We start from the raw sequence: 23,984 nt of genomic DNA, 5'->3' as shown, positions 1-23,984 counted from the left end.
GGAGTCCACTAAAAAAAACATTTTGTTTAGGGCCCTGAAAAGGCTCCGTCAGGCTCTGACTGCATGTGTGGGAAAACAGACCTGCAAACCACTCCGGCCCCTCATGAGCCCAGATTTTTTGTGGCCTTCATCCCCATCATAGGTAACCATCCTTGGTCTAGGGTAATGTTCCCTAGATGAGAGATCTGAGGGGAGGAGGGGGAGGAATGACTCGCCCAGCAGGAAGCGGCTCCGTGTGGTGCGTTTACCCCCCGCTCAGCCTCCCGGGCTCCATGCCATACCAGCCTCCCGGGCTCCATGCCATACCAGCCTCCCGGGCTCCATGCCATACCAGCCTCCCGGGCTCCATGCCATACCAGCCTCCCGGGCTCCATGCCATACCAGCCTCCCGGGCTCCATGCCATACCAGCCTCCCGGGCTCCATGCCATACCAGCCTCCCGGGCTCCATGCCATACCAGCCTCCCGGGCTCCATGCCATACCAGCCTCCCGGGCTCCATGCCATACCAGCCTCCCGGGCTCCATGCCATACCAGCCTCCCGGGCTCCATGCCATACACACCCATTCCTCAACCACTGGGTGCCATACAACAGGGAACTGACAGGAGGTAAGAAAGGAGAGGGTGCAGAGAGAGGGAAGGAAGGAGAGAAGCAGGGGGAAATACAGAGACCGAGAGAGGTGGGGAGAGTTGGCGAATCCACTTTTTCTATCTACAAGTTCAATGAATTAAATTCCTGAGTGAAATGAAGTAGCAAAGGGAAGAAATCGACACTGACCTGCCGCCCACGTGTTTTTATAGTCAATTCATTAAATGGAGCTTTTGGTGAAATTTATGTATTTTCTGGCTGTTGACCGGTAGGTAATATATATATCTTGTAATCAGTTTTTGGGTCCTTTCACGATATAACAATGCAATTTAATTACATTTAGCACTAAACAATAACTTGTCAGATTAATATACAGTACCAATCAAAAGCCCGGACACACCCAGCCACTCATTTGAATGGGTGTGTCCAATCCCCCGACTGGCACCGGACAGCAAAGAAGATGGGAAAAGGAAACAACCTTATCGGTTTTCACCCACATAACAACTATTATAACGGAAGAAAAGGCCGTACCCCTATCAGTCGTCTATGTATGTCTGTAGTCTATCAGGCCTTTACAGATTGTAATCTCTTTCTATCTCTGAGAAAATGTCCCTAGAGTTATTGAGTTGACCATTCATTTTATAAAATGAATCTTTCATATGAAGCTGTTTCTGCCAAGGCTATGTACCATTCCTTATACGAGGGTAAGTCCTTCTCCCTCCAGCGTCTCATTATGACTCTTGGCTGTGGCTAGAGCAACTTTTAGCCAGTTTAAACATGAGCTTCTCAGTCGATCATATATCCTTAGTGATATTCAGTAAAAGCAAAGCAGGATTTGCAGGTATACCTTATGCCAAAAGGTATGTAAGCTTGGACAGTCACAGAACAAATGGATCATAAAATCAAATTTTATTAGTCACATGCGCCGAATACAACAGTTGTAGACCTTACAGTGAAATGCTTACTTACGAGCCCCTAACTGACAGTGCAGTTTAAAAAAATACAGATAATAATACGAGATAAAAGTAACAAGTAATTAAAGCAGTAAAAAATAATATATACTGGGGGGTGTCGGTACAGAGTCAGTGTGTTAGTTGAGATACTATGTACATGTAGGTAGAGTTCATTAAAGTGACTATGCGTAGATGACAACAGAGAGTGAGAGTGGTGTGGAGGTGGGCAGCAATGTGAATAGTCTGGGTAGCCATTTGACTAGATGTTCGGTAGTCTTATGGCTTGGGGGTAGAAGCTGTTTAGAACCCTCTTGGACCTATACTTGGTGCTCCGGTACCGCTTGCCGTGTGGTAGCAGAGAGAACCGTCTATGACTAGGGTGGCTGGAGTCTTTGACAATTTTCAGGGCCGACCTCTGACACTGCCTGGTTTAGAGGTCCTGGATGACAGGAAGCTTGGCCCCAGTGATGTACTGGGACGTACGCACTACCCTCTGTAGCACCCTGCGGTCGGAGGCCAAGCAGTTGCCATACCAGGCAGTGATGCAACCGCTCTCGATGGTGCAGCTGTAGAACCTTTTGAAGATCTGAGGACCCATGCCAAATCTTTTCAGTCTCCTGAGGGGGAATAGGTTTTGTAATGCCTACTTCATGACTGTCTTGGTGTGTTTGGACCATATTAGTTTGTTGGTAATGTGAACACCAGGGAACTTGAAGCTCTCAACCTACTCCACTGCAGCCCCGTCGATGAGAACGGGGGCGTGCTCGGTCCTCTTTTTCCTGTTGTCCACAATCATCTCCTTTGTCTTGATCACGTTGAGGGAGAGGTTGTTGTCCTGGCACCACACGGCCAGGTCTCTGACCTCCTCCCTATAGGCTGTCTCGTCGTTGTCGGTGATCAGGGCTACCACTGTTGTGTAATCGGCAAATTTAATGATGGTGTTGGAGTCGTGCCTGGCTGTGCAGTTATGAGTGAACAGGGAGTACAAGAGGGGACCGAGCACGCACCTCTGAGGGGCCCCTGTGTTGAGGATCAGCATGGTGGATGTGTTGTTTCCTTCCCTTACCACCTGGGGGCGGCCCATCAGGAAGTCCAGGATCTAGTTGCAGAGGGAGGTGTTCAGTCCCAGGGTCTTAGGCAAATTAATGAGCTTTGAGGGCCCTATGGTGTTGAACGCTGAGCTATAGTCAATGAATAGCATTCTCACATAGGTGTTCCTTTTGTCCAGGTGGGAAAGGGCAGTGTGGAGTGCAAATAGAGACTGCATCTGTGGATCTGTTGGGGCGGTATGCAAATTGGAGTGGGTCTAGGGTTTCTGGGATGATGGTGTTGATGTGAGCCATGACCAGCCTTTCAAAGCACTTCATGGCTACAGACATGAGTGCTACGGGTCGGTAGTCGTTTAGGCAGGTTACCTTAGTTGTCTTGAGCACAGGCACTATGGTGATCTGCTTAAAACATGTTGGTATTACAGACCTGGACAGGGAGGTTGAAAAATGTCAGTGAAGACACTTGCTAGTTGGTCAGCGCATGCTTGCAGTGTACGCCCTGGTAATCCGTCTGGCCTTGTGAATGTTGACCTGTCTAAAGATCTTAGACTGTGACCACACAGTCTTCCGGTACAGGTGGTGCTCTCATGCATGTTTCAGTGTTATTTTCCTCGAAGCGCGCATAGAGGTAGTTTAGCTCGTCCGTAGGGTTGTGACACTGGGCAACTCTCGGCTGTGCTTCCCTTTGTGGTCTGTAATGGTTTGCAGGCCCTGCTACATCCGGTGAGCGTCACAGCTAGTGAAGTATGACTCGATCTTAGTCCTGTATTGGCGCTTTTCATGTTTGATGGTTCGTCGGCGGGCATAGCGGGATTTCTTATAAGCTTCCGGGTTAGAGTCCCGCTCCTTGAAAGTGGCAGCTCTTGCCTTTAGCTCCGTGCGGATGCTGCCTGTAATCTATGGTTTCTGGTTGGGGTATGTACGTGCAGTCACTGTGGGGACGACATCATCGACACACTTATTGATGAAGCCAATGACAGATGTGGTGTACTCCTCAATGCCGTTGGAGGAATCCCGGAACATATTACAGTCTGTGCTGCAAAACTGTAGTTTAGCATCTGCTTAATCTGACCACTTTTTTATTGATCTGGTCATTGGTGCTTTCTGCTTTCATGTCGCCTGTACTTGATGGACAGCTCCAGCAGAGACTGGATTCTATCAAACCTATTCTGTTTGACCTCAGATGAGTTCTATGAATCCTATTAAACACTTTCAATTAGAGGTTGACCGATTAATCTGAATGGCCGATTTCATGTTGACATAACAATCAGACTTCGGAATTTTTGGGCGCCGATTTGCCGATTTAATTTGTACTTACATTTTTTTTTTATTAGTTTTTAAAAAAAATATATTTTTTATACCTTTTATTTAACTAGGCAAGTCAGTTAAGAACACATTCTTAATTTCAATGACGGCCTAGGAACGGTGGGTTAACTGCCTCGTTCAGGGGCAGAACGACAGATTTTCACCTTGTCAGCTCGGGGGATCCAATCTTGCAACCTTACAGTTAAGTAGTCCAACGCAATAACGACCTGCCTCTCTCTCGTTGCACTCCACAAGGAGACTGCCTGTTTTGCGAATGCAGTAAGCCAAGGTAAGTTGCTAGCTAGCATTAAACGTATCTTATAAAAAACAATCATAATCATTAGTTATCTACACATGGTTGATGATATTACTAGATATTATCTAGCGTGTCCTGCGTTGCATATAATCTGACTGAGCATACAAGTATCTTAAGTATCTGGTAGGCAGAAGCAGGCGCGTAAACACTCATTCAAACAGCACTTTCGTGCGTTTTGCCAGCAGCTCTTCGTTGTGCGTCAAGCATTGCGCTGTTTATGACTTCAAGCCTATCAACTCCCGAGATGAGGCTGGTGTAACCGAAGTGAAATGGCTAGCTAGTTAGCGCGCGCTAATAGCGTTTCAAACGTCACTCGCTCTGAGCCTTCTAGGAGTTGTTCCCCTTGCTCTGCATGGGTAACGCTGCTTCGATGGTGGCTGGACAAGAGGAATACCTATGTGAGAATGCTGTTCATCGACTACAGCTCGGCATTCAACACCATAGTACCCTCCAAGCTCGTCATCAAGCTCGAGACCCTGGGTCTCGACCCCGCCCTGTGCAACTGGGTACTGGACTTCCTGACGGGCCGCCCCCAGGTGGTGAGGGTAGGCAACATCTCCTCCCCGCTGATCCTCAACACTGGGGCCCCACAAGGGTGCGTTCTGAGCCCTCTCCTGTACTCCCTGTTCACCCACGACTGCGTGGCCACGCACGCCTCCAACTCAATCATCAAGTTTGCTGACGACACAACAGTGGTAGGCTTGATTACCAACAACGACGAGACGGCCTACAGGGAGGAGGTGAGGGCCCTCGGAGTGTGGTGTCAGGAAAATAACCTCACACTCAACGTCACCAAAACTAAGGAGATGATTGTGGACTTCAGGAAACAGCAGAGGGAACAACCCCCCATCCACATCGATGGAACAGTAGTGGAGAGGGTAGCAAGTTTTAAGTTCCTCGGCATACACATCACAGACAAACTGAATTGGTCCACTCACACAGACAGCATCGTGAGGAAGGCGCAGCAGCGCCTCTTCCATCTCAGGAGGCTGAAGAAATTTGGCTTGTCACCAAAAGCACTCACAAACTTCTACAGATGCACAATCGAGAGCATCCTGGCGGGCTGTATCACCGCCTGGTATGGCAACTGCACCGCCCTCAACCGTAAGGCTCTCCAGAGGGTAGTGAGGTCTGCACAACGCATTACCGGGGGCAAACTACCTGCCCTCCAGGACACCTACACCACCCGATGCTACAGGAAGGCCATAAAGATCATCAAGGACATCAACCACCCGAGCCACTGCCTGTTCACCCCGCTGTCATCCAGAAGGCGAGGTCAGTACAGGTGCATCAAAGCTGGGACCGAGAGACTGAAAAACAGCTTCTATCTCAAGGCCATCAGACTGTTAAACAGCCACCACTAACATTGAGTGGCTACTGCCAACACACTGTCAATGACTGTCAATGACACTGACTCTACTCCAGCCACTTTAATAATGGGAATTGATGGGAAATGATGTAAATATATCACTAGCCACTTTAAACAATGCTACCTTATATAATGTTACTTACCCTACATTATTCATCTCATATGCATACGTAGATACTGTACTCTATATCATCGACTGCATCCTTATGTAATACATGTATCACTAGCCACTTTAACTATGCCACTTGGTTTACATACTCATCTCATATGTATATACTGTACTCGATATCATCTACTGTATCTAGCCTATGCTGCTCTGTACCATCACTCATTCATATATCCTTATGTACATATTCTTTATCCCCTTACACTGTGTATAAGACAGTAGTTTTTTGGAATTGTTAGTTAGATTACTTGTTCGTTATTACTGCATTGTCGGAACTAGAAGCACAAGCATTTCGCTACCCTCGCATTAACATCTGCTAACCATGTGTATGTGACAAATAAAATTTGATTTGATTTGGTGTTGCTGGTTCGAGCCCAGCGAGGAGAGGGACGGAAGCTATACTGTTACACTGGCAATACTAAAGTGCCTATATGAACATCCAATAGTCAGAGGTATATGAAATATAAATGGTATAGAGAGAAATAGTCCTATAATAACTACAACCTAAAACTTCTTACCTGGGAATATTGAAGACTCATGTTAAAAGGAACCACCAGCTTTCATATGTTCTCATGTTCTGAGAAAGGAACTGAAACGTTTTGCATTATTTAAACCAATTTCCACATGTTTCATTATTTACTTTATGGCTAAATTGATTTTATTGATGTATTACATTAAGTTAAAATTAGTGTTCATTCAGTATTGTTGTAATTGTCATTATTACAAATACATGTAAAAAAAAAATGGCAGATTTGAATCGGTATCGGCTTTTTTGGTCCTCCAATAATCGGTATCGTCGTTGAAAAATCATAATCGGTCGAACTCTCGGGCATCTCTCATAGGGAGGAGCATCTGTTGTACTATTATATTCCATTTCTCTGCTCCAAAGGCTACATCCAGGTCTTTCCCCATACAGCTTTTACGCCCTTACTAGTTCCATTAAATCCACCTATAAGGTGGCTATATATAAACCCTGCTGTATGTGGTAATTTGCAAAGGATTTCTATGTTAACACTTATCGGAATGTACAGGGAATTTGTTGTTACTCTGTCCTACCTTAAACATACAATCTCTGAGCTGGAGATGCCTCCAAAAGCCTTGTTTCTATAAATTATACTTGGACCTTATTCAAAAGAGGTAAACAAGTTTTCTTGATATAGACAACCAATGTTCTTTATCACCTTTCTATACCAACCTTTCCAGAAAACCATGTGTCCCCCTGTTTTCAATGTCAGGTTGTTCCATAACGAAGCAGAGTTTGTCAGGAAAGGTGAAGATTTCTCTCTGTCATGTATCTGACTTCATATATTTTTTGTTTGTGACATTATGGGATTCTGCAGTCCCACGTTTTGTTAGCTCAAATAATTTGATGTTCTGAATGGGGCATTAACTTCTTCCTCCATGTCCACCCAAATTGGCCTCTTTAGAGTTCTCCTTAAAGAGAGCCTATTTGGGCAGCTACAAAGGCTTCTTGATATAATTGCATGTCGGGGAGCTTTAAATCTCCCTTGTCAGTCGTTTCCTGTAATCTCTCTAGTTTTAATCCTCCCTTGTCAGTCGTTTCCTGTAATCTCTCTAATTTAATCCTCCCTTGTCAGTCGTTTCCTGTCATCTCTCTAGTTTAATCCTCCCTTGTCAGTCGTTTCCTGTAATCTCTCTAGTTCCATCCTGACCCTTTTACCGGCCCAAACAAACTCCGTAATCACTTTCCTTCTGGATATAAAGGTATAGGCAGGTATGGACAGTGGTAACATGCTAATGACCACCTTTATAACCTGTATCCTACACCATAATAAGATTTGTAGCTTATCCCAGCTCTTAAACTGGATTTGAATTTTGTTCAGTAGTGGGTCAAGGTTTTCAGAAAACATCTTCTCTAGACCAGGATTTAATGCGATCCCCAGGTACCTCATGTTTTTAAGGACCCATTGAAACCTCCAGCTGAGGAAGTCATTTCTCAGACAATTTTTTGATAGCGGCATTACTTCAGATTTGGTCCAGTTGACTTTATAGCCTGATGTCTCTGAAAATGTATTTATAAAGTCCAGTTAAGGCCATATGTTGGGAGCCTGACATTATTAGTAATATGTCATCTGCGTAAAGCAGTGGTTAATTCTCTATCTCCCATATTAACCCCTTTTATTGACTGATGCAGCCTAATGGCTTCGGCTAATAGTTCTAATGCTATAATAAATAGGAGTGGAGAGAGAGAGTCACCTTGTTTCGTGCCTCGTCCTACTGAAAATGGAGATGATCGTAGTCCGTTAGTGACTACTATGGATTTGGGGTCATTGTACAGAAGTTTAATAATATTCTGAAAGCATTTAAATGCATTTATAGTATAATGCAGGTAGTTCCAGCCCACCCTATCAAAGGCTTTCTCTGCGTCTAGGGATAAGGCTGCCACTGAAGTATCCAGATATTTTGCCTTCCAGATGACATGCAATAGATTGTTAGATGAAGTTCTGCCTTTCACAAATCCTACCTGGTCTGGATTTATGATTTTCTTAATGATATGATTCACCCTCATAGCCAGAATTGACTTTATTATGGAAATTGGACAGTATCTCCCGCACTCATGGGGATACTTTCCCTTTTTGGGGATTAGGATGTTTGCTGCATCACTTGCGACCTTCTGCATCACTTATAGAAGGTGGGAGCTCACCATCATTTATTTCCAAGATGGCATAGCAGTTCAGATATATATATATATATATATATCCATCCTATGCTATATATATATATATATATATATATATATATATATATATATATCCTATGCTAGCTTGCTACCGATGGCCTGGCTAGCTGTCTAAATCGCCGTGACCCCCAACCAACCTCTCTACTCACTGGACCCTTTTGATCACTCGACTAAGCATGCCTCTCCTTAATGTCAATATGCCTTGTCCATTGCTGTTCTGGTTAGTGTTTATTGGCTTATTTCACTGTAGAGCCTCTAGTCCTGCTCACTATACCTTATCCAACCTATTAGTTCCACCACCCACACATGCAATGACATCTCCTGGGTTCAATGATGTTTCTAGAGACTATCTCTCTCCATCACTCAATACCTAGGTTTACCTCCACTGTATTCACATCCTACCATACCTTTGTCTGTACATTATACCTTGATGCTGTTTTATCGCCCCCCAAAAAACTCCTTTTACTCTCTGTTCCAGACGTTCTAGACGACCAATTCTTATTGCTTTTAGCCGTACCCTTATTCTACTCCTCCTCTGTTCCTCTGGCGATGTAGAGGTGAATCCAGGCCCTGCAGTGCCTAGCTCCACTCCTATTCCCCAGGCGCTCTCTTTTGACGACTTCTGTAACCGTAATAGCCTTGGTTTCATGCATGTTAACATTAGAAGCCTCCTCCCTAAGTTTGTTCTATTCACTGCTTTAGCACACTCTGCCAACCCGGATGTTCTAGCTGTGTCAGACCACCAAAAATTAAAATTAAAATTTTAATCCCAAACTACAAACTACAACATTTTCAGACAAGATAGAACTGCCAAAGGGGGCGGTGTTGCAATCTACTGCAAAGATAGCCTGCAGAGTTCTGTCCTACTATCCAAGTCTGTACCCAAACAATTTGAACTTCTACTTTTAAAAATCCACCTCTCTAAAAACAAGTCTCTCACCGTTGCCGCCTGCTAAAACCACCCTCTGCCCCAGCTGTGCTCTGGACATCATATGTGAACTGATTGCCCCCCATCTATCTTCAGAGCTCGTGCTGCTAGGCGACCTAAACTGGAACATGCTTAATACCCCAGCCATCCTACAATCTAAACTTGATGCCCTCAATCTCACACAAATGATCAATGAACCTACCAGGTACCTCCCCAAAGCCTTAAACACGGGCACCCTCATAGATATCATCCTAACCAACTTGCCCTCTAAATACACCTCTGCTCTCTTCAACCAAGATCTCAGCAATCACTGCCTCATTGCCTGCATCTCTAATGGGTCAGCGGTCAAACGACCTCCACTCATCACTGTCAAACGCTCCCTGAAACACTTCAGCGAGCAGGCCTTTCTAATCGACCTGGCCGGGGTATCCTGGAAGGATATTGATCTCATCCCGTCAGTAGAGGATGCCTGGATATTTAAAAAAATGCCTTCCTAACCATCTTAAATGAACATGCCCCATTCAAGAAATTTAGAACCAGGAACAGATATAGCCCTTGGTTCTCCCCAGACCTGACTGCCCTTAACCAACACAAAAACATCCTATGGCGTTCTCCATTAGCATCAAACAGCCCCCGTGATATGCAGCTGTTCAGGGAAGCTAGAAACCATTATACACAGGCAGTTAGAAAAGCCAAGGCTAGCTTTTTCAAGCAGAACTGCAACTGCTTCCTGCAACACTAACTCAAAAAAGTTCTGGGACATTGTAAAGTCCATGGAGAATAAGAACACCTCCTCCCAGCTGCCCACTGCACTGAAGATAGGAAACATTGTCACCACTGATAAATCCACCATAATTGAGCATTTCAATAAGCATTTTTCTACGGCTGGCCATGCTTTCCACCTGGCTACTCCTACCCCAGTCAACAGCACTGCACCCCCCACAGCAACTCGACCAAGCATTCCCCATTTCTCCTTCTCCCAAATCCGTTCAGCTGATGTTCTGAAAGAGCTGCAAAATCTGGACCCCTACAAATCAGCCGGGCTAGACAATCTGGACCCTTTCTTTCTAAAATTATCTGCCGAAATTTTTGCCACCCCTATTACTTGCCTGTTAAACCTCTCTTTCGTGTCGTCTGAGATTCCCAAAGATTGGAAAGCAGCTGCGGTCATCCCCCTCTTCAAAGGGGGGGACACTCTTGACCCAAACTGCTACAGACCTGTATCTATCCTACCATGCCTTTCTAAGGTCTTCGAAAACCAAGTCAACAAACAGATTACCGACCATTTCGAATCTCACCATACCTTCTCTGCTATGCAATCTGGTTTCAGAGCTGGTCATGGGTGCACCTCAGCCATGCTCAAGGTCCTAAACGATATCTTAACCGCCATCGATAAGAAACATTACTGTGCAGCCGTATTCATTGATCTGGCCAAGGCTTTCGACTCTGTCAATCACCACATCCTCATCTGCAGACTCGACAGCCTTGGTTTCTCAAATGATTGCCTCGCCTGGTTCACCAACTACTTCTCTGATAGAGTTCAGTGTGTCAAATCGGAGGGTCTGCTGTCCTGACCTCTGGCAGTCTCTATGGGGGTGCCACAGGGTTCAATTCTTGGACTGACTCTCTTCTCTGTATACATCAATGAGGTCGCTCTTGCTGCTGGTGAGTCTCTGATCCACCTCTACGCAGACAACACCATTCTGTATACTTCTGGCCCTTCTTTGGACACTGTGTTAACAACCCTCCAGGCAAGCTTCAATGCCATACAACTCTCCTTCCGTGGCCTCCAATTGCTCTTAAATACAAGTAAAACTAAATGCATGCTCTTCAACCGATCACTACCTGCACCTGCCCGCCTGTCCAACATCACTACTCTGGACGGCTCTGACTTAGAATACGTGGACAACTACAAATACTTAGGTGTCTGGTTAGACTGTGAACTCTCCTTCCAGACCCATATCAAACATCTCCAATCCAAAGTTAAATCTAGAATTGGCTTCCTATTTCGCAACAAAGCATCCTTCACTCATGCTGCCAAACATACCCTTGTAAAACTGACCATCCTACCAATCCTCGACTTTGGCGATGTCATTTACGAAATAGCCTCCAACACCCTACTCAACAAATTGGATGCAGTCTATCACAGTGCAATCCGTTTTGTCACCAAAGCCCCATATACTACCCACCATTGCGACCTGTACGCTCTCGTTGGCTGGCCCTCGCTTCATACTCGTCGCCAAACCCACTGGCTCCATGTCATCTACAAGACCCTGCTAGGTAAAGTCCCCCCTTATCTCAGCTCGAGCAGGCTCCAGCAGGTATACGCTCCAGCAGGTACACGCTCCAGCAGGTATATCTCTCTAGTCACCCCCAAAACCAATTCTTTCTTTGGCTGCCTCTCCTTCCAGTTCTCTGCTGAACTACAACGAACTACAAAAATCTCTGAAACTGGAAACACTTATCTCCCTCACTAGCTTTAAGCACCAACTGTCAGAGCAGCTCACAGATTACTGCACCTGTACATAGCCCACCTATAATTTAGCCCAAACAACTACCTCTTTCCTTACTGTATTTAATTAATTAATTTATTTAGCTCCTTTGCACCCCATTATTTTTATTTCTACTTTGCACATTCTTCCATTGCAAATCTACCATTCCAGTGTTTTACTAGCTATATTGTATTTACTTTGCCACCATGGCCTTTTTTTGCCTTTACCTCCCTTATCTCACCTCATTTGCTCACATCGTATATAGACTTGTTTATACTGTATTATTGACTGTATGTTTGTTTTACTCCATGTGTAACTCTGTGTCGTTGTATCTGTCGAACTGCTTTGCTTTATCTTGGCCAGGTCGCAATTGTAAATGAGAACTTGTTCTCAACTTGCCTACCTGGTTAAATAATGGTGAAATAAATAATAAAACCTGTGTCAATCGATGTTTTCAATATTCCTGGGCTTTGCTGCTCTGCAAACCTTTTGTAGAAATCACTGGGTATCCAGTCCAACCCTGTGGGTGCTTGTCTTATCGTTTCGGTCAATTCCTCCAAAGTAATTGGATGGTCGATCCAGTTCCTGTCTTCCTCTTTTAGTTTAGGAAGGTTCAGATTCTGAAAGAATGCCTCTGCTTTGTGCATATCTAAAGGACTGTCTGAAGTAGAACGTTCCTGATAGAAGTCTCAAATTATATTGTTTCTTTATGATTGGTAATCAGCTTGCCTGTCTTTTTCTGATTGCAACGAATTGCCGATCTGTTTCTCTAGATTTCCATTGACTGGCCAACGGTTTTCATACGGATTCATACCATCTCTGCTTCAACCTGTACAGGGAATTTTCAGCCCGTATTTGGTTTTCGTCAAGTTTACCAGAGAAATGTTGTTCGGATTGGACCAATATTCCCTCTCCAGCGTTTTGAGCTCTGTTTCAAGTTCATCAATTTTCTGTTCATCTTGTTTGTTAATAGTAACTGATCATTGTATTATTGCTCCACATATGTATGCTGTAAAAGCTTCCCAGACATGTACCTGTTTTTCAAAGAACATTGTAATATTCTAAGCATAAACACTCAGTGAGAATGTTACTCGTGTAGCAAAGCAACCCCCGCCTCTTCCTCGTTAATCCAATCGCACCTTTTCTCAATGCCCATTTACATGTACATTTAAAAGCTCTAATACAATTTCCAAGCCTCTCTGATCGTCCTCTCACTTCACTGTTTGTGACTTGCAATTGAAGAAGAGTGGGAGAGAAGGGAAGGTAGAGGGATGTAGGTGGAAGGAAGAGAGGGGGAAGTAGAGAGGGATGTAGGTGGAGGAAGAGGGGGAAGTAGAGAGGGATGTAGGTGGAAGGAAGAGAGGGGGAAGTAGAGAGGGATGTAGGTGGAGGAAGAGAGGGGGAAGTAGAGAGGGATGTAGGTGGAGGAAGAGAGGGGGAAGTAGAGAGGGATGTAGGTGGAGGAAGAGAGGGGGAAGTAGAGAGGGATGTAGGTGGAGGAAGAGAGGGAAGTAGAGAGGGATGTAGGTGGAGGAAGAGAGGGAAGTAGAGAGGGATGTAGGTGGAGGAAGAGAGGGGGAAGTAGAGAGGGATGTAGGTGGAGGAAGAGAGGGGGAAGTAGAGAGGGATGTAGGTGGAGGAAGAGAGGGGGAAGTAGAGAGGGATGTAGGTGGAGGAAGAGGGGGAAGTAGAGAGGGATGTAGGTGGAGGAAGAGAGGGGGAAGTAGAGAGGGATGTAGGTGGAGGAAGAGAGGGGGAAGTAGAGAGGGATGTAGGTGGAGGAAGAGGGGGGAAGTAGAGAGGGATGTAGGTGGGGGAAGAGGGAAGGGAAGTAGAGAGGGATGTAGGGGAGGAAGAGGGGAAGTAGAGAGGGATGTAGGGGGAGTAGGGGAAGAGGGGGATGTAGGGGAGTAGAAGTAGGGATGTAGGGGGAAGTAGAGGGATGTAGGGGGAAGGAGAGGGATGTAGGGGGGGATGTAGGGGGAAGTAGAGAGGATGTAGGGGGAGTAGAGAGGGATGTAGGGGGAGGAAGAGGGAAGTAGAGAGGGATGTAGGGGGGGGGGAAGTAGAGAGGGATGTAGGGGGAAGTAGAGAGGGATGTAGGGGGAAGTAGAGAGGGATGTAGGGGGAAGTAGAGAGGGATGTAGGGGGAGGAAGGGATGGGAAGTAGAGAGGGATGTAGGGGGAAGTAGAGAGGGATGTAGGGGGAAGTAGAGAGGGATGTAGGGGGAAGTAGAGAGGGATGTAGGGGGGAAGTAGAGAGGGATGTAGGGGGGAAGTAGAGAGGGATGTAGGGGGGAAGTAGAGAGGGATGTAGGGGGAAGTAGAGAGGGATGTAGGGGGAAGTAGAGAGGGATGTAGGGGGAAGTAGAGAGGGATGTAGGGGGGAAGTAGAGAGGGATGTAGGGGGGGAAGTAGAGAGGGATGTAGGGGGAAGTAGAGAGGGATGTAGGGGGGAAGTAGAGAGGGATGTAGGGGGAAGTAGAGAGGGATGTAGGGGGGAAGTAGAGAGGGATGTAGGGGGGAAGTAGAGAGGGATGTAGGGGGAAGTAGAGAGGGATGTAGGGGGAAGTAGAGAGGGATGTAGGGGGGGGGGAGAGGGGGATGTAGGGGGAAGTAGAGGGGATGTAGGGGGAGGGGGAAGTAGAGAGGGATGTAGGGGGAAAGAGGGAAGTAGGGAAGTAGAGAGGGATGTAGGGGGAAGAGAGGATGTAGGGGGAAGTAGAGAGGGATGTAGGGGGAAGTAGAGAGGGATGTAGGGGGAAGTAGAGAGGGATGTAGGGGGGAAGTAGAGAGGATGTAGGGGGAAGTAGAGAGGGATGTAGGTGGAGGAAGAGGGGGAAGTAGAGGGGAAGTAGAGGGGATGTAGGGGAGGAAGAGAGGGGGAAGTAGAGAGGGATGTAGGTGGAGGAAGAGAGGGGGAAGTAGAGAGGATGTAGGGGAGGAGGAAGAGAGGGGGAAGTAGAGAGGGATGTAGATGTAGGGGGAGGAAGTAGAGAGGGATGTAGGGGGAAGTAGAGAGGGATGTAGGTGGGGGAAGTAGGGGGATGTAGGGAGGGGGAAGTAGGAGGGATGTAGGGGGAAGTAGAGAGGGATGTAGGGGGAAGAAGAGGGGGAAGTAGAGGATGTAGGGGGAAGTAGAGAGGATGTAGGGGGAAGTAGAGGGATGTAGGGGGAAGTAGAAGGGGATGTAGGGGGAGTAGAGAGGGATGTAGGGGGAAGGAAGAGGGAAGTAGAGAGGGATGTAGGGGGAAGTAGAGAGGGATGTAGGGGGAAGTAGAGAGGGATGTAGGGGGAAGTAGAGAGGGATGTAGGGGGAAGTAGAGAGGGATGTAGGGGGGGAAGTAGAGAGGGATGTAGGGGGGGGAAGAGAGAAGGGGAAGTAGAGAGGGATGTAGGGGGGATGTAGGGGAAGTAGAGAGGATGTAGGGGGAAGTAGAGAGGGATGTAGGGGGGGAAGGGAGGGATGTAGGGGGGAAAGGGGAGAGTGATGTAGGGGGAGGAAGAGGGAAGTAGGGGGGATGTAAGTAGAGAGGGATGTAGGGGGAAGTAGAGAGGGATGTAGGGGGAAGTAGAGGGATGTAGGGGGAAGTAGAGAGGGATGTAGGGGGAAGTAGAGAGGGATGTAGGGGGGAAGTAGAGAGGGATGTAGGGGGAAGTAGAGAGGGATGTAGGGGGGGGAGTAGAGAGGGATGTAGGGGGGGGGGAGTAGAGAGGATGTAGGGGGAAGTAGAGAGGGATGTAGGGGGAAGGGGAGGGGAAGGGGAGAGGGATGTAGGGGGGAAGGGGAGGGGATGTAGGGGGAGGAAGAGAGGGGGAAGTAGAGGGATGTAGAGAGGGATGTAGGGGGAGGAAGAGAGGGGGAAGTAGAGGGAGGTAGGTGGAGGGGGGAGGGGAAGTAGAGAGGGATGTAGGGGGAGGGGGAAGTAGAGAGGGATGTAGGGGGAAGTAGAGAGGGATGTAGGGGGAAGTAGAGAGGGATGTAGGGGGAAGTAGAGAGGGATGTAGGGGGAAGTAGAGAGGGATGTAGGGGGAAGTAGAGAGGGATGTAGGGGGAAGTAGAGAGGGATGTAGGGGGAAGTAGAGAGGGATGTAGGGGGAAGTAGAGAGGATGTAGGGGGGAAGTAGAGAGGGATGTAGGGGGGAAGTAGAGAGGGATGTAGGGGGAAGTAGAGGGGATGTAGGGGGAAGTAGAGAGGGATGTAGGGGGAAGTAGAGGGATGTAGGGGGGAAGTAGAGAGGGATGTAGGGGGAAGTAGAGAGGATGTAGGGGGGAAGTAGAGAGGGATGTAGGGGGAAGTAGAGAGGGATGTAGGGGGAAGTAGAGAGGGATGTAGGGGGGAAGTAGAGAGGGATGTAGGGGGAAGTGTAGAGGAGGGATGGGGGGGAAGTAGAGAGGGATGTAGGGGGAAGTAGAGAGGATGTAGGGGGAAGGGAGAGGGGATGTAGGGGGAAGGGGAGGGGGATGTAGGGGGGAAGAGAGAGGGATGTAGGGGGAAGTAGAGAGGATGTAGGGGGAAGTAGAGAGGGATGTAGGGGGGAAGTAGGGGGAAGTAGAGAGGGATGTAGGGGGGAAGTAGAGAGGGATGTAGGGGGGAAGTAGAGAGGGATGTAGGGGGAAGTAGAGAGGGATGTAGGGGGAAGTAGAGAGGGATGTAGGGGGAAGGAGGGGATGTAGGGGGAGTAGGGGGATGTGAAGTAGGGGGATGTAGGGGGAAGTAGAGAGGGATGTAGGGGGAAGTAGGAGGGGATGTAGGGGGAAGTAGAGAGGGATGTAGGGGGAAGTAGAGAGGGATGTAGGGGGGGGGATGTAGGGGGAAGTAGAGAGGGATGTAGGGGGAAGTAGAGAGGGATGTAGGGGGGAAGGGAGAGGGAAGGGGGGAAGAGAGAGGGATGTAGGGGGAAGGGGAGAGGGATGTAGGGGGAGGAAGAGAGGGAAGTAGAGGGATGTAGAGAGGGATGTAGGGGGGGAAGGGGAGGGGGAAGGGGAGAGGGATGTAGGGGAAGGGGAGAGGGATGTAGGGGGAGGAAGAGAGGGGGAAGTAGAGGGATGTAGAGAGGGATGTAGGGGGAGGAAGAGAGGGGGAATTAGAGAGGGAGGTAGGTGGAGGGGGAAGTAGAGAGGATGTAGGGGGAGGGGGAAGTAGAGAGGGATGTAGGGGGAAGGGGAGAGGGATGTAGGGGGAGGGGGAAGTAGAGAGGGATGTAGGGGGAGGAAGAAAGGGGGAAGTAGAGAGGGCTGTAGTGGGAGGAAGAGGGGGAAGTAGAGAGGGATGTAGGGGGAAGTAGAGGGATGTAGGGGAGGAAGAGAGGGGGAAGTAGAGAGGGATGTAGGGGAGGGGGAAGTAGAGAGGGATGTAGGGGGAGGGGGAAGTAGAGAGGGATGTAGGGGGAAATAGAGAGGGATGTAGGGGGAGGGGGAGTAGATGGATGTAGGGGAGGGGAAGTAGAGAGAGGGGATGTAGGGGGAGGAAGAGAGGGGGAAGGGGGAGAGAGGGATGTAGGTGGAGGAAGAGGGGGAAGTAGAGAGGGATGTAGGTGGAGGAAGAGAGGGAAGTAGAGAGGAAGAGGGGGAAGTAGAGGGATGTAGGGGGAGTAGAGAGGGATGTAGGGGGAGTAGAGGGATGTAGGGGGAGTAGAGAGGGATGTAGGGGGAGGAAGAGGGAAGTAGAGAGGGATGTAGAGGGGGAAGTAGAGAGGGATGTAGGGGGAAGTAGAGCAGGATGTAGGGGGGGGAAGTAGAAGTAGAGAGGGATGTAGGGGGAAGTAGAGAGGGATGTAGGGGGAAGTAGAGAGGGATGTAGGGGGAAGGAGAGGGATGTAGGGGGAAGAGAGAGGGATGTAGGGGGAAGTAGAGAGGGATGGGAAGGGAGGGAAGTAGAGAAGTAGAGAGGGATGTAGGATGTAGGGGGAAGTAGAGAGGGATGTAGGGGGAAGTAGAGAGGGATGTAGGGGGAAGTAGAGAGGGATGTAGGGGGAAGTAGAGAGGGATGTAGGGGGAAGTAGAGAGGGATGTAGGGGGAAGTAGAGAGGGATGTAGGGGGGAAGTAGAGAGGGATGTAGGGGGAAGTAGAGAGGGATGTAGGGGGAAGTAGAGGATGTAGGGATGTAGGGGGAAGTAGAGAGGGATGTAGGGGGAAGTAGAGAGGGATGTAGGGGGAAGTAGAGAGGGATGTAGGGGGAAGTAGAGAGGGATGTAGGGGGAAGTAGAGAGGGATGTAGGGGGGAAGTAGAGAGGGATGTAGGGGGAAGTAGAGAGGGATGTAGGGGGGAAGTAGAGAGGATGAGGGGGAAGTAGAGAGGGATGTAGGGGGAAGTAGAGAGGGATGTAGGGGGAAGTAGAGATGAGGGGGTAGGGGGGAGTAGAAGTAGAGGGATGTAGGGGGGGAAGTAGAGAGGGATGTAGGGGGAAGTAGAGAGGGATGTAGGGGGGAAGTAGAGAGGGATGTAGGGGGAAGTAGAGAGGGATGTAGGGGGAAGTAGAGAGGGATGTAGGGGGAAGTAGAGGGATGTAGGGGGGAAGTAGAGAGGGATGTAGGGGGAAGTAGAGAGGGATGGGGGGAAGTAGAGAGGGATGTAGGGGGGAGGGATGTAAAGTAGAGGGATGTAGGGGGAAGTAGAGAGGGATGTAGGGGGAAGTAGAGAGGGATGTAGGGGGAAGTAGAGAGGATGTAGGGGGAAGTAGAGAGGGATGTAGGGGGAAGTAGAGAGGGATGTAGGGGGAAGTAGAGAGGGATGTAGGGGGGGAAGTAGAGAGGGATGTAGGGGGAAGTAGAGAGGGATGTAGGGGGAAGTAGAGAGGGATGTAGGGGGAAGTAGAGAGGGATGTAGGGGGGAAGTAGAGAGGGATGTAGGGGGAAGTAGAGGGGATGTAGGGGTAGAAGTAGGGGGAAGTAGAGGGATGTAGGGGGGATGTAAAGTAGAGAGGGATGTAGGGGAGGAAGTAGGGGGAGAGGGATGTAGGGGGAGGAGGGGAAGTAGAGAGGGATGTAGGGGGAGGGGGATGAAAGTAGAGAGGGATGTAGGGGGAGGAAGATGAGGGGGAAGTAGAGAGGGATGTAGGGGGAGGAAGGGATGGGGGAAGTAGAGAGGGATGTAGGGGAGGAGAGGGGAAGTAGGGGGAAGTAGAGGGGCTGTAGGGGGAAAGAGAGGGGGTGTAGGGGAAGAGGAGAGGGGGAAGTAGAGAGGGCTGTAGGAGGAGGAAGAGGGGAAGTAGAGAGGGATGTAGGGGGAGGAAGAGGGATGGGGGGAAGTAGAGAGGGCTGTAGGGGAGGGGAAGTAGAGAGGGGCTGTAGGGGGAGGAAGAGAGGGGGAAGTAGAGAGGGATGTAGGAGGAGGAAGAGGGGGAAGTAGAGAGGGATGTAGGGGGAGGAAGAGAGGGGGAAGTAGAGAGGGCTGTAGGGGAGGAAGAGGGGGGGAATGTAGGGGGAGGAAGATGAGGGGGAGGGGGAAGTAGAGAGGGCTGTAGGAGGAGGAAGAGAGGGGGAAGTAGAGAGGGCTGTAGGAGGGAGGAAGAGAGGGGGAAGTAGAGAGGGCTGTAGGGGGAGGAAGAGAGGGGAAGTAGAGAGGGCTGTAGGGGGAGGAAGAGAGGGGGAAGTAGAGAGGGCTGTAGGAGGAGGAAGAGGGGCTGTAGGGGAGGAAGGGGGGAAGTAGAGAGGGCTGTAGGGGGAGGAAGAGAGGGGGAAGTAGAGAGGGCTGTAGGGGGAGGAAGAGGGAGGGAACAAGTGATTGAAAGGAAAGAAGAGGGCAAGGAGAGATGGAGAAAGTGATTAAAAGAAAGAGCGGGTGGGAAGGAATTAAAGATTTAGAGGGGAAGGGAGTGAGAGAGGGAATGATAGAGAAAGAGAGTGTTTTCATCAAAGGGGTGAAGTTGTCTGCTTGCATAAAACATGGAGCTGTCTGAACCACAGTGCTCAGTAGCACATATGCTCTGGCCACAGGTGATTTGTAGAGCAGCTATTCCAGGGCACCTGTGTGTGTGTCTTTTTGAGAAAGTGTGTGTGTAAATGACTGTGTACGTTTGTGTGTCAGGGAGGATTGGGCAGAGGAGGCTGGGATGGGCCGTATTTCATCCAGCGCATCGCTCCCCGGGATCACCGATTTTAAAACATTACATCTTATGCGCTTGGCTAGCCAGCACTACTGAGCAGAGCTGCTTGTGTGTCCATACGGGGGCTGGGTAAAGGGTCTGGCCCCATAGGGTAGCCCAGCACTTCCACCTGCCTCAGCTAATCAAAAGCTTGGTGATTTAGTTGATACGTTTAATTGAAACCGTTGTTTTAGTTTGGATTTGATCCACATTGAAAAACGCAGATCCAGGATTTTATTGTCCCTATGGTGCCCCTGTGTCTCTCCCATCCTCACCCTCTGTCCTAGAGAGAAGGACATCCCTTAGTGAAAGCAGTTTACTTAAAGCTTGGCTTTCTCTACCCCTCTCTCGGTCTTATACAGTACTGGCCCAGCCACTCACTCGGTCAATCCCAGGCCAAAACATGTCTAAAAATACTGGGGATGCTGCTGGACTGAAATAACTTTTTCCTTCCTCCTTGGAGCCGGGGCGGAACGCACACTGGGCAATTTAAATGCTAATCTAGGGACTATTTACTGGCTATTAAGAGGTAATTGAGTCTTCATCCTCTGTGGCTCTCGCCATGCCGCGGGTTCAACAGAAAATATGTTTTTGTTTTGTTAGAGGAGGGGTGAGATGAGAATTGTCAGTGTGTCCTTGTGTGTGGGAAGTTTTGCTAACACAGCATTTCTAGGAAATGTGTGTGGTTGTGTGTTTGCGCGCTGGTTAGTCAGTCAGTGCCAAAATGAGGACCCAATCATCACAAACTTGACCCCCGGTCCACCTTTTCCCCTCTCTCTTCTCTAGTCCAATCATGTCGGACGTGGTTAGCATAAAGACCAATCAGGATTGGCGGGAGCCTCCAGATTACTAGAAGATGACTCTGAGGCTTTTTGGACAGGAGGCTGATGTTGCTTTGTTAGCACAATGTTGTTGGGTGTAGCGCCCAGCAGAACCAACCAACTCTGAGTTTACATTAATCAATGCAACAGGGTGGAGAGAGGATAGGGGGAGGTGTGTGTGTGTGTGTGTGTGAGAGAGAGATGCTGCACGCATTGGATAGAGGGATACAATGAGTGAATGTGTGATGGAGTTTTCATGGGTGTTGAGTGTGTATGATTTGCTTGTGTGTAGTTTGCAAAATTGACTTAGTTTACGTAGATATGAGGGTTCTTGTCAGCAGCCACAGAGGAGGAATGCTGTTTGCTTGTTGGAGAGCCCTGCACCATGCTCACTCCTCAAGTGTGTGTGTTTGAAGTAGAGGTCAACCGATTATGGTTTTTCAATGCCGGATACCAATTATTGGAGGACCAAAAAGTCGCTACCGATTATTGGAGGACCAAAGCCGGTGCCGATTAATCGGCCGATGTTGTTAAAATATTTGTAATGCTGACAATTACAACAATACTGAATGAACACTTATTTTAACTTCATATAAAATACATAAATAAAATCAATTTAGCCTCAAGTAAATATTGAAACATGTTCAATTTGGTTGAAATAATGCTAAAACAAAGTGTTGGAGAAGAAAGTAAAAGTGTAATATGTGCCATGTAAGAAAGCTAACATTTCAGTTCCTTGCTCAGAACATATATGAAAGCTGGTACTTCCTTTTAACATGAGTCTTCAATATTCCCAGGTAAGAAGTTTTAGGTTGTAGTTGTTATAGGAACTTTAGGACTATCTCCATCTATACCATTTGTATTTCATTAACCTTTGACTATTTTTCTTATAGTTCTATCTCCATCTATACCATTTGTATTTCATTAACCTTTGACTATTTTATGTTCTTTAGGCACTATTGCCAGTGAAACAGTATAGCTTCCGTCCCTCTAGTTAGCGCACGCTAACTAGCTAGCCACACTGCTCCTCACCACACTGCCCTCACCTCACCACACTGCCCCTCACCTCACCACACTGCCCCTCACCTCACCACACTGCCCCTCACCACACCACACTGCCCCTCACCACACCACACTGCCCCTCACCACACCACACTGCCCCTCACCGCACCGCTCTTCATCTCACCACACTGCCCCTCACCTCACCACACTGCCCCTCACCTCACCACACTGCCCCTCACCTCACCACACTGCCCCTCACCACACCACACTGCCCCTCACCACACCACACTGCCCCTCACCTCACCACACTGCCCCTCACCACACCACACTGCCCCTCACCACACCACACTGCCCCTCACCTCACCACACTGCCCCTCACCTCACCACTGCCCCTCACCTCACCACACTGCCCCTCACCTCACCACACTGCCCCTCACCTCACCACACTGCCCCTCACCACACCACACTGCCCCTCACCACACCACACTGCCCCTCACCACACCACACTGCCCCTCACCACACCACACTGCCCCTCACCACACTGCCCCTCACCACACTGCTCTTCATCTCACTGCTCTTCATCTCACCACACTGCCCCTCACCACACCGCTCTTCATCTCACCACACTGCCCCTCACCTCACCACACTGCCCCTCACCACACCACACTGCCCCTCACCTCACCACACTGCCCCTCACCTCACCACACTGCCCCTCACCACACCACACTGCCCCTCACCACACCACACTGCCCCTCACCACACCACACTGCCCCTCACCACACCACACTGCCCCTCACCACACCACACTGCCCCTCACCACACCACACTGCCCCTCACCACACCACACTGCCCCTCACCACACCACACTGCCCCTCACCACACCACACTGCCCCTCACCACACCACACTGCCCCTCACCACACCACACTGCCCCTCACCACACCACACTGCCCCTCACCACACCACACCGCCCCTCACCACACTGCCCCTCACCACACTGCCCCTCACCTCACCACCCCTACTTGCTCACACATTATCTATTCAAAAACACACACACACATTATCTTTCAAACACACACACTCTTTCAAACACACACGCTCTCTTTCAAACACACACGTTCAGCCAACTCTGAGTGGAAGAGATAAGCATGCATCGCCTCACAGCTTTCCTATAACAAGCCCCCCTATAGCCCTCCTGCCCTCCAACCCTCCCATCCTCCCCCAGGCTGTTATTTTAATCCACTACCCAGTGAAAAGACCCACTGCAGTTAATAGTCATGAATAGCAAGGTCAGCGCCAGGGGACGGCCAAAGAAAGGATGACGCTGCCGTCATTGAAGCACAGCAATTTAGAGGGTGTTAACTGTTAACCCAACATGACCACAACACTTAGGATTGACCAGCGATTACCAATTATCCATTTAGCTGTCACGATAATGCTTAGCTCCACTAATCTCTAGTGCCACTTCACCTGTCATGGTGGCATCGTTGTATCGTAACTGTCCTAATGCTTGGTCGTTACGGGGTTGAAATAAATGTCTGATTTTGACTCATGTATCAGTTGTTAGGGGCAACTTCAACTTGTTGGACCGGAACATTCTAACTGGTCTAAATGTTGTCTAACCTCGTAGTTATTTTTATTGGCTGTTTTGCTGACCCTTGTTCTGTGTTTCTCATTGGCCAGGTATTGAGTGTCCGCGCGGCTCCAGGAACATGCCCGGCGGCATGCAGGTGGCTGAGCCCTTCAGCGACGAGGCCATGGCCTTCACCAAGGAGCTGGTACTACAGAGAGAGGTAAGCTCAACATTAATTTTGGCTCCAATTTCTTTGATTTCAGTGGTTTTACTTGCGACTGCATGTTTGGCTGGTTTTGCGGTCGGACATATTGGATCACATTCGACCTCCAGTTTCATTTAGTCTGGTTTTTGATGACTCTGGGTGTGTTCGTAAATTCACTCTGCAGTGCCAGAGTGTGCTCAGTGTGCTCTGGGCATTCGTAAATTCAGAGTGTTGTCAGATTGTCCCTTTGCAAATTCAGAACGTGTCTTTCTCTGAGGGTTCAGAGACCACACTGGACGTAGGGTTGATCCGAGCGTTCTGACCTCACAACGGCAGTCAGGCATACAAGCTAACGTTGGCTAGCTTGCTAGATACTTCTGGACACACCTCACTCTGACCATTTTACTCACCGTAGTAGAGCTGGTTTGGC

General features: G+C 48.8%; 1 protein-coding gene across 1 annotated transcript in view; it reads left to right on the top strand.

The window, feature by feature from the left end:
• The window catches only part of LOC112239099 (staphylococcal nuclease domain-containing protein 1), a 115,898-nt gene extending 92,191 nt beyond the window's left edge, over nt 1-23,707 (top strand). The window contains exon 16 of the mRNA XM_042316983.1: nt 23,460-23,707. Coding sequence (XP_042172917.1) covers nt 23,460-23,692 — 233 coding nt within the window. The 3' untranslated portion in view covers nt 23,693-23,707. The remainder of the gene's footprint in view (nt 1-23,459) is intronic.
• The last annotated feature ends 277 nt before the right edge of the window (nt 23,708-23,984 follow it).

Source organism: Oncorhynchus tshawytscha, unplaced genomic scaffold (assembly GCF_018296145.1).
Source record: "Oncorhynchus tshawytscha isolate Ot180627B unplaced genomic scaffold, Otsh_v2.0 Un_contig_1775_pilon_pilon, whole genome shotgun sequence".
Classification (NCBI taxonomy): domain Eukaryota; kingdom Metazoa; phylum Chordata; class Actinopteri; order Salmoniformes; family Salmonidae; genus Oncorhynchus; species Oncorhynchus tshawytscha.
This window is presented reverse-complemented; position numbering and strand designations above follow the sequence as displayed.